Source organism: Chiloscyllium punctatum, chromosome 1 (assembly GCF_047496795.1).
Source record: "Chiloscyllium punctatum isolate Juve2018m chromosome 1, sChiPun1.3, whole genome shotgun sequence".
NCBI lineage: Eukaryota > Metazoa > Chordata > Chondrichthyes > Orectolobiformes > Hemiscylliidae > Chiloscyllium > Chiloscyllium punctatum.
This window is the reverse complement of record NC_092739.1, coordinates 179,678,330-179,688,741: the sequence shown is the minus strand read 5'-3', so window position 1 is coordinate 179,688,741 and position 10,412 is coordinate 179,678,330. Positions and strand designations below refer to the sequence as shown.

The 10,412-nt window shown below is 45.1% G+C and overlaps 1 protein-coding gene across 1 annotated transcript in view; it reads left to right on the top strand.

The window, feature by feature from the left end:
* Positions 1-344: 344 nt before the first annotated feature.
* LOC140480882 (disintegrin and metalloproteinase domain-containing protein 12-like) overlaps positions 345-10,412 on the top strand; it is a 259,186-nt gene continuing 249,118 nt past the window's right edge. Inside the window, exon 1 of the mRNA XM_072576436.1 lies at positions 345-564. Coding sequence (XP_072432537.1) covers positions 345-564 — 220 coding nt within the window. The remainder of the gene's footprint in view (positions 565-10,412) is intronic.

Here is a 10,412-nt window from a genome sequence, read left to right as displayed (position 1 = left end):
TAGGTCCGTTACTGGCTTCTATAGCAGCAGAATGCCTTGTTTGTCAAAATGCTTGTTCCTTCTCCCAACTTGTTCAAACCTAGCTGCTGTTCAAGGTTTCCATGTTGCAGCACCTCCTCCTATTTGCTAGTAAAGGCATAGGCAGTTACAAAGTTATTTCTGACATGAATAGCAGAGTGACAAAGATTTTTAAAACAAACAACTGAGACAGAGAGAGATTAACAGAACATGAAGGACAGAGCAACTCAAGAGGAAGAGAGGGATTGACGAGAAGGGAGAAAAAGAATATGTGAATAGAGGGAGAGAAGATAGAGGTGGAGAGTGAAGGCCTGTAGATATTCATAATGTTCGCCCGCAATGTGTGTTTGGTATTGCTGATCTGGTGCCAGGTTTTAAATCTTCCAGCAGCAGAGAATGAAGAGACTCCAGCTGACGATGTGATAGCTCTCAGAAATGAGACGATGTTCATTCTTCCCCAAAACAGACTTGATGTCCATTCAGCAGGAGCTAACTGGTACGCCAAGGGTAAAGGAGCTTCTTCAACTGGAGAACGAATTGCTTCAGGTGAGGAACAACTGAGATAGTTTTCAGTAGTTTTATTGTTCCACAAAAGACACTGGCAATGTCTGAGGTACAGATCAGTACAGTCGGAGGGTACAGCACAGGAATAGTTTGACAGGTGTATAGCAGTCACTGCAGGAGTGGACAGAATAGACATACTTAAGAATGCAAAGGCAGCTTCATGAGGGCAACTGGGATGGTAATAATTGCTGACCCAGCCAGTGACACACGTCCCACAAGTGAATAAAAACAACCAGAGATTTCAAAACTGGTGAAAAGAAACTAATGTAGGGTCTGTACCTGAACACATAGCATTCATAGAATCACACAATAGAGAAGAGGCCCTTCAGCCCATTGAGACTGTGCTGGCAAACAGTATGCCATTATAGGGTGGCATGGTGGCTCAGTGGTTAGCACTCCTGCCTACCTACTGGTAAGGACCTGGGTTCAAGTCCAGCCTTAGGTGATTGACTGTGTAGAGCTTGCATGTTCTCCTGTGTCTGTCTGTGTGGGTTTCTCTGGATACTCCAGTTTCCACCCACAGTCTAAAGATGTGCAGGTTAGGTGGATAGGCAATGAGAGATGGAGGGTGCTGGTCTGGGTGGGATGCTCTCTGGAGGGTCTGGATAAGCTGGATAGCTACTTCCACACCTGGGGGATTCTATGATTACCTAGTCCAGGTGTTTTTTTCTGGTTGGCGATCAGTGGCTAGTGCAGTGCCAGTATTAGGACCACAATTGTTCATAATTTACATGGATGATTTAGAGTTAGGGAGCAAGGATAGTGTGTAAAAGTTCATAGATAACACTAAGATGAGTGCGAGAGCAAAGTGTGCAGAGGACACACTGAAAGTCTGTAGAGGGACACAGATGGGTTCAGTGAGTGGGCAAGGGTCAGGCAGATGGAGTACAATGTTGGTAAATGTCAGGTCATCCATTTCGGTAGGTATAACGGCAAAATGGACTGTTACTTGAATGGTGAGAAATTGCAGCCTGCTGCAGTGCAGAAGGACCTGGGTGTCCTTGTACATGAATCACAGAAGGTTGATTTGCAGGTGCAGCAGGTAATTAAGAAGGCAAATGGAACATGGAGATTAAAAACAGGGAGGTTATGTTGCAGTTGTACAGGGTGCTGGTGAGGCTGCACCTGGAGTACAATTTTGCTCTCCTTATTAGAGAAAGGATATACTGGCACTGGAGGGGGTGCAGGTTGACTCTGGAGTTGAGGGGGCTAGCTTATGAGGAGAGACTGAGTGGACTGGGACTATACTCATTGAAAATTAGAAGAATGATGGGGAGATCTTATAGAAACATATAAAATTATGATGGGAATAGATAAGATAGAAGCAGGGAGGTCATTTCCACTGGAAGGTGAAACTAGAACAAGGGGGTATCGCCCCAAAATAGGGGGAGCTGTTTTAGGACTGAGCTGAGGAGGAATTTCTTCACCCAAAGGGTTGTGAATCTTTGGAATTCCCTGCCCAGGGAAGCAGCTGAGGCTACCTCACAATGTTTTTAAGGAAAAGGTAGATCGATTTTTGAACAATGAAGGGACTAAGGGTTATGATGAGAGGGCAGTTAAGTGGAGTTGAGGCCATGAAAAGATCAGCCATGATCTTATTCAATGGCAGAGAAGGCTCGAAGGGCTGAATGGCCTACTCCTGCTCCTGGTTCTTATGTTCAGATGTAAGCCCATAGCCTTCATGTTATGATACTTAAGGTGCTCATCCAGGTACTCTTTCCCCAGATTGGGAGATCCCCTGCTGTGACTAAGAGGAACAGTTGCTTTCCATCCACCTTGTTTGTGCTCCTCATTATCAATACACCTCTATCAGCTCCCCCCTCAGCCATTATTGCACAACCTGAGCTATTATAGCCTCTTCATAGCTAAATTGCTCCATCCGAAGCAACATCCTGATGAATCTCCTCTGCATCATATCCTTCCCATGGTGTGATGACCAGAATTGCACACAGTGCTCCAGCCCTTGATTCAAGCCTTTGAATAGTTGTAAAATAGAGCATATGCAAAGAGATAAATGGGACATTAATGAAAGGTACTTCAATAATCATGAATGACTTCAATCCTTATGCATGACTCAGATTGGCAATATTCATACAGTGTTTCTTGAGCTAACCAGGAAGCTGACTTCTAGACCTGGCAACAGACAATGAGATGGAATAATACAACAACCTCATGGTAATGAAGCCTTTAGGTAGCAGTAATCATAACATGACAGAATTTTACTCTCATTTCTGATGGGGAGAAGTACATGTCTCAAAGTAATGTTTTAAATCTAAATAATGCAGAGTGAGCTGAAACCAGGTACAAAGGTAATGAAGAAAGGCTGAGGAACTTGAGGCTGTTTTTGTTAGAGAGAAGAAGGTTGAGAGGTGACTTAGTTGAAACATATCAGATAATCAGAGGGTAAGATAGAGGAGACAGTGAGAGCCTAATTCCTTAGATGGTGATGGTTAGCATGAGAGGACATAGCTTTAAATTGAGGGTAGTAGATATAGGACAGATGTCAGAGATAGTTTCTTTACTCAGAGAGTTAATAGAGATGTGGAGCACCCTGTCCACAAGAGTAGTAGACTTGCCAACGTTAAGGGCATTTAAATGGTCATTGGATAAACTTATGGATGAAAATGAAACAGTGGGCTTCAGATTGGTTTCACAGGTCAGCGCATCATCGAGGGCCAAAGGGCCTGTATTGCACTGTAATGATCTATGATCTAAAAGGTAGGAGGATATTGATTCAGTGGCAGACTTTTAAGTAATTATTAAGAACACTCAGCAAGGATTTGTCCCAATGAGATCACTGTATATGATTGAAAGAAGCATTTATGGACCAGCAGTTGTGCCCATCCCTAGAAACCCTTAAAAAGATGATGAGGTTCATTCTTGAAATGCTGCAGTCCATTTGGAGTAGGTACACTAAATTATGGAGATTATAGCAGGATACTGACAAATCACAAATGTGGTCATACAGAGCCAATTTGGCTTGCAAAAGGATAATTTATTAGAGATTTTTTCAGGAAGTAATATGCAAGGTAATAAAGGTAGATGTGATGTACTGGATTTCCAAAAGCTATTTGATAAAATGGCACATCAATGTTTACCACACAAGAAAGTGCACATGGTGTTAGGGGTAATACATGAGCAAGGATAAAGAATTGCTTAGCAGGGGTTGGAAAGGAGTGTTTTGGCTTTTTGAGCCTATTCTGCCATTTAGTTGTACCATAGCTGATCTTCTGTCTCAATACCATATTTTCACTTTCTCCCCATGCGTCTTGATGCCTTTAATAATTAAAATTACAATTACTTACAAATCTATCAATCCCTTTTTTGAATCTACTCAGTGACACAGAATCCACCGCTTTCTGTGGTTAATAATTCCACAAAATGTTTTCTTATCTCAGTCCTAAATGGTGTACAATATTCTGAGACTGTGACCCCTGTTCTAGGTTCTCCATTATTGCAGCAGCAGTGGGAGTGAGGAGAGCAAGGACCAGGGGGCTGTTGGGAAGGTAAATTAACCCTTTAAAAAACTGCTCTCTTGAATAGGCGGAGCACAAGCTGAGCAGGAATGGATGTGGGATTGCTGAGTCAATGAGGTAATATATTTAAGTGGTTTCCTACCTATCCTCCTCCTCTAACCAAAAAATAGGTTCTGTGCGCCGATTTGGTTAGATTACTAGTTTTTTTCTATTAGTCTCTTTGGGAATTCAGAACAGTGGGAATAGATGTTAGGGTAGTTGCACGCTCCTCCTGCAGAATGTGGGAGGTAAGGGTCACCACTCGTGTCCCTGCTGACTTCATCCACGGGAAGTGTACCCAGTTGCAATTCCTCGCAAACCAGATTAGGCAACTGGAGCTGGAGCCTGATGAACTTCGGATCATTCGGAAGGCTGAGGGGATAATTGAGAAGAGTTAGAGGGAGGTGGTCTCACTTCAGGTACAGGAAAACGGTAGATGGGTTACCGTCAGGGGACGGAAAGGGGACAGGCAGGCAGTGCAGGGATCCCCTGTGGCCGTTCCCCTCAATAATAAGGATACCGTTTTGGATACTGTTGTGGAGGGATCTACCTACCAGGGGAAAGCCATAATGGCCAGGTCTCCAGCACTGAGCCTGGCTCTGAAGCTCAGCAGGGCAAGGGGAAGAATAGAAAAGCACTCATGGAAGGAGACTCAATAGTTGGAGAAATGGACAGGAGGTTCTGTGATTGCACACAGACTCCTGGAAGGTATGTTGCCTCTCATGTGCCAGGGTCTGGCATGTTTCTGCTCGAGTCTACAAGATTCTGAAGGGGGTGGTTGAGCAGCCAGACGTCGTAGTGCACATTGGCACCAATGACGTAGCCAGGAAAAGGGATGAGGATCTAAGAAGTGATTTCAGGGAGTTAGCTTGGAAGCTAAAGAGCAGAATAAGCAGAATAGTAATCTCAGGATTACCACGTGCTAGTGAGATGAGGAACAGGGAGCGAGTGCAACTACAGAGCTGGTCCAGGAGGGCGGGCTTCAGAAGCTTAGATCATCGGAATACCTTCTGGGAAAGGTGGGACCTGTACATAACAGATGGGTTGCACTTAAACTAGAGGGGGACCAATGTCCTGGGCGGAGATTTGCTGGAACACTTTAGGAGGATTTAAATTAGTTTGGCAGAGCGATGGGAGCCAGAGCTACAGATCACAGGAGAGGGTAGTTATTGAATGGGTAGAAATAAAATGCAGAGAGTCTGTGAGGAAGGATACACAGTTAATTTGGCAAAGGGATGGGTTAAAGTGTGTCTGTTCCAACATAAGAAGTGTCAGGAATAAGAGTTTAAAAATGTGTTGCTGGAAAAGCGCAGCAGGTATGGCAGCATCAAAGGAACAGGAGAATCAACGTTTCGGGCATAAGCCCTTCTTTATTCCTGAAGAAGGGCTTATGCCCGAAATGTCGATTCTCCTATTCCTTTGATGCTGCCTGACCTGCTGCGCTTTTCCAGCAACACATTTTTAAGCTCTGATCTCCAGCATCTGCAGTCCTCACTTTCTCCTCAGGAATAAGAGTGATGAACTTAGAACATGTATCAGTACGTGGAACTATGATGTTGTGGCCATAATGGATTTCACAGGGGGAGGAATGGTTGCTGGATGTTCCAGGGTTAGGATCTTTTAAAAAGAACAAGGACGGGGTGTAAAAGAGGAGGGGAACCAGCATTGTTAATCAGAGAGTGCATCACAGCTGCAGAAAAGCAGGTTGTTGAGGAGGGTTTGTCTACTGAATCAGTATGAATGGAAGTCAGTAACAGGAAAGGAGCAGTCCCTTTAGGTAGAACATAGAAAAGTACAGCACAGAACAGGCCCTTAGGCCCACAATGTTCTGCCGAGGTTTAGTCCTAATGTAAAATATAGTAACTTAACCGACGCACCCCTCAACACACTGCTATCCATGTGCATGTCCAGCAGCCGCTTAAATGTCCCCAATGACTCTGCTTCCACACCATAGCTGGCAACGCATTCCATTCATTCACAACTCTGGCAATGCATTCCATGTATTCACAACTCTCTGTGTAAAGAACCTACATCTGATGTCTCCTTTATACCTTCCTCCTAATATCTTCAAACTATGACTTCTCGTACCAGTCAATCCTGCCCTTGGGAAAAGCGTCTGGCTATTGACTCTATCTATTCCATTCCTCCTTCTCTCCAGAGAGAAAAGTCCGAGCTTATTCAACCTTTCTTCATAAGGCAAGCCCTCCACTCCAGGCAGCATCCTGGTAAACCTTCTTTGCACCCTCTCCAAAGCCTCTGTATCTTTCCTATAGTAGGGTGACCAGAATTGGACACAATATTCCAAGTGTGGTCTCACCAGGGACTTGTAGAGCTGCAGCAAAACCTCGCGGCTCTTAAACTCGATACCCCTGTTAACAAAAGCCAAAACACCATATGCTTTCTTAACAACCCTATCCACTTGGGTGGCAACTTTGAGGGATCTATGTACTTGCACACCCAGATCCCTCTGTTCCTCCACTCTGCCAGGAATCCTGTCTTTAATCCTATATTCAGCATTCGGGTTTGACCTTCCAAAATGCATCACTTCGCATTTGTCCAGGTTGAACTCCATCTGTCATTTCTCAGCCCAGCTCTGCATCCTGTTTATGTTGCACTGCAGCCTGCAGTCACCCTCAATACTATCAACGACACCTCCAACCTTTGTGTCATCTGCAAATTTATGAACCAACCGCTCAACCTCCTCGTCCAAATCATTTATAAAAACTACAAAGAGCAGAGGCCCAAGAACAGAGTCCTGGAGGACCCCACTCAACACTGACCTCCAGGCAGAATACTTTCCATCTACAACCACTCTCTGCCTTCTGTCAGCCAGCCAATTCTGAATCCTATAGACAAATCTCCCTGTATCCCATACTTCCTGACTTTATGAATGACCCTACCATGGGGAACCCTATCAAATGCCTTGCTGAAATCCATATCCACCACATCCGCTGCTCAACCATCATCGATCTGTCTTGACACCTCCTCAAAGAACTCAATAAGATTTGTGGGGCATGACCTTCCCCTCACAAAGCCATGCTGACTGCCTTTAATCACACTATGCTTTGCCACATAGTCGTAAATCTTATCCCTCAGAATTCTTTCCAAAGCTATGCTGATCACAGACGTAAGACTGACTGGTCTGTAATTGCCAGGGATTTCCCAATTCCCCTTCTTGAAAAGAGGAACAACATTCGCCTCCTTCCAATCCTCTGGTATGACTCCCGTGGAGAGAGAGGAAGCGAAGATCTTCACCAGCGGCTTAGCAACCTCCTGTCTCACTTCTTGGAGCAGCCTGGGATAAATCTGGTCTGGCCCTGGGGACTTATCAATCTTAATGTTTTCCAAAATTTCTAGCACATCAACTTCATCAATCTTGATCTGGTCAAGACTGTATCCCAGCTCCTCAAAGTTTTCATTTACAGCAAGGTCCCTTTCTTTGGTGAAAACCGAAGCAAAAAACTCATTTCGGGCTTCCCCTATCTGCTCAGACTCCACGCACAAGTTCCCTACGCTCTCCCTGATCGGCCCTACCTTCTCCCTGATCATTCTCTTATTCCTCACGTATGAGTAAAACGCTTTTGGGTTCTCCCTAATCCTTCCTGCCAAGCCTTTTGCGTGCCCCTTCCTGACACTCCTCAGTCCATTTCTGAGCTCCTTTCTAGCAAGCCTGTAATCCTCTAAAGCTGTGCTAGATCCTTGCTTCCTTCATCTTACGTAAGCTGCCTTCTTCATTTCGACGAGAAGGTCCTCTGTTCTCGTCATCGAAGGTTCCTTAATCTTATCCCTTCTTACCCGTCTCAGAGGAACAAATTTGCGCATCACTTGCAACAACTGCTCCTTAAATAGTCTCCACATGTCTGCTTTATTAGGTGTTTTCTATAGACACCCCAACAGCGGCAGAGAGATTGGACGGCAGATCTAGGAAAGATGCAGATGTAACAGAGTTATTGTTATGGGTGACTTCAACTTCCCCAGTATTGATTGGACCCTTCTTAGTGCAGATGGTCTGGATTAAGCCGATTTTGGCAGGTGTGCCAAGGAGGGAATCCTGACTCAATACAAAACAAGGGATGAATGCAGATTTCTCCAACTTCCTCATTTCCCCTCCCCCCACCTTATCTCAGTCCCAACCCTCAGACTCAGCACTGCCTTCTTGACCTGCAATCTTCTTCCTGACTCTCCGCCCCCATCCCCTCTCCGGCCTATCACCCACACCCTCACCTCCTTCCACCTATTGCATTTCCAACGCCCCTCCCCCAAGTCCCTCCTCCCTACCTTTTAACTTTGCCTGCTTGGCACACTTTCCTCATTCCTGAAGAAGGGCTTATGCCCGAAACGTCGATTCTCCCGCTCCTTGGATGCTGCCTGACCTGCTGCGCTTTTCCAGCAACACATTTTTCAGCTCTGATCTCCAGCATCTGCAGTCCTCACTTTCTCCTACTCAATATCTAGATAGACTGACTAAGGAGGAGGCCATATTGGAGTTGGTGTCAGATCTCTTGGTGGGAGAGCATTTCAGTGACAGTGACCATAACTGCCTCACCTTTACCATAGCCATGGAGAGGGATAGGAACAGACAGTATGGAAAGGTATTTAACTGGGGGAGGGGAAATTATACTGCTATTAGGCAGAGGCTGTGGAGTATAAATTTGGGAACAATTGTTCTCCTGAAAATGTACAACAGAAATGTGGAGGCAGTTTAAGAAGCACTTGTTGGAATGTTGGATCACTTTGTCCTACTGAGACAGGTAAGGAATGGTGAGATGAAGGAGCCTTGGATGACAAGAGCGGAGGTGCTTCTCATCGAAAGGAAGAAGGAAACTCACTTAAGGTTGAGGAAGCAAGAACCTGAGCTTTAGAGGATTACAGGGTAGCTAGGAACAAACTTAAAAATGGATTGTGGAGAGCTAACAGAGGGCATGAAAAAGCCTTGGCAGGAAGGGTTAGGGAAAACCCAAAGGTGTTCTACACGTTCATGAGGAATAAGAGAATGATCAGCAAGAGGGTAGGGCTGATCAGGGATAGTGAATGGAACGTGTGCCTGGAATCTGAAGAGGTAGGGGAGGCCCTAAATGAGATTTTTTTGCTTCAGTATTCACTAGAGAGATGGACCTTGTTGATGGTGAGAACAACATGGACCAGGTTAATAAGCTTGAACAGATTGATCTTAAGAAAGTGGATGTGCTGGAAATTCTGGGAAGCATTAAGATAGATAAGTCCCCAGGGCCAGACCAGATATATCTAAGGTTGCTATGGGAAGCAAGGAATGAGATTGCTGCGCCTCTGACTATGATCTTTGCATCCTCACTCTCCACGGGAGTAGTACCAGATGATTGGAGGGAGATGAATGTTGAGCAAAATTAGGGCGCATGGTATTGGGGGCAAAGTGACTTGGATTGAAAATTGGTTGGCTGATAGGAAACAAAGAGTAGTGATAAACGGCTCCCTTTCGGAATGGCAGGCGGTGACCAGTGGGGTACCGCAGGGATCAGTGCTGGGACTGCAGCTTTTTACAATGTACATTAATGATATAGATAATGGTATTAAAAGTAATATTAGCAAATGTGTTGATGATACAAAGCTGGGTGGCAGGGTGAAATGTGAGGAGGATGTTAGGAGATTATAGGGTGATCTGGACAGGTTAGGTGAGTGGACAGATGCATGGCAGATGCAGTTTAATGTGGATAAATGTGTGGTTATCCACTTTAGTGGCAAGAACAGGAAGGCAGATTACTACCTAAATGGAGTCATTTTAGGTAAAGGGGCAGTACAACAAGATCTGGGTGTTCTTGTCCACCAGTCAATGAAGGTAAGCATGCAGCACAGCAGGTAGTGAAGAAGGCTAATAGCATGCTGGCCTTCATAACAAGAGGGATTGAGTATAGAAGCAAAGAGGTTCTTCTGCAGCTGTACAGGGCCCTGGTGAGACCACACCTGGAATATTGTGTGCAGTTTTGGTCTCCAAATTTGAGGAAAGACATTCTGGCTATTGAGGGAGTGCAGCGTAGGTTCACAAGGTCAATTCCCGGAATGGCGGGACTATCTTACATTGAAAGACTGGAGCGACTGGGCTTGTATACCCTTGAGTTTAGAAGGCTGAGAGGGGATCTGATTGAGACGTATAAGATTATTAAAGGATTGGACACTCTGGAGGCAGGAAGCATGTTTCCGCTGATGGGTGAGTCCTGAACCAGAGGACATAGTTTAAAAATAAGGGGTAGGCAATTTAGAATAAAGTTGAGGAGAATCTTCTTCACCCAGAGAGTGGTGGGTGTATGGAATGCTCTGTCCCAGAAGGCTGTGGAGGCCAAG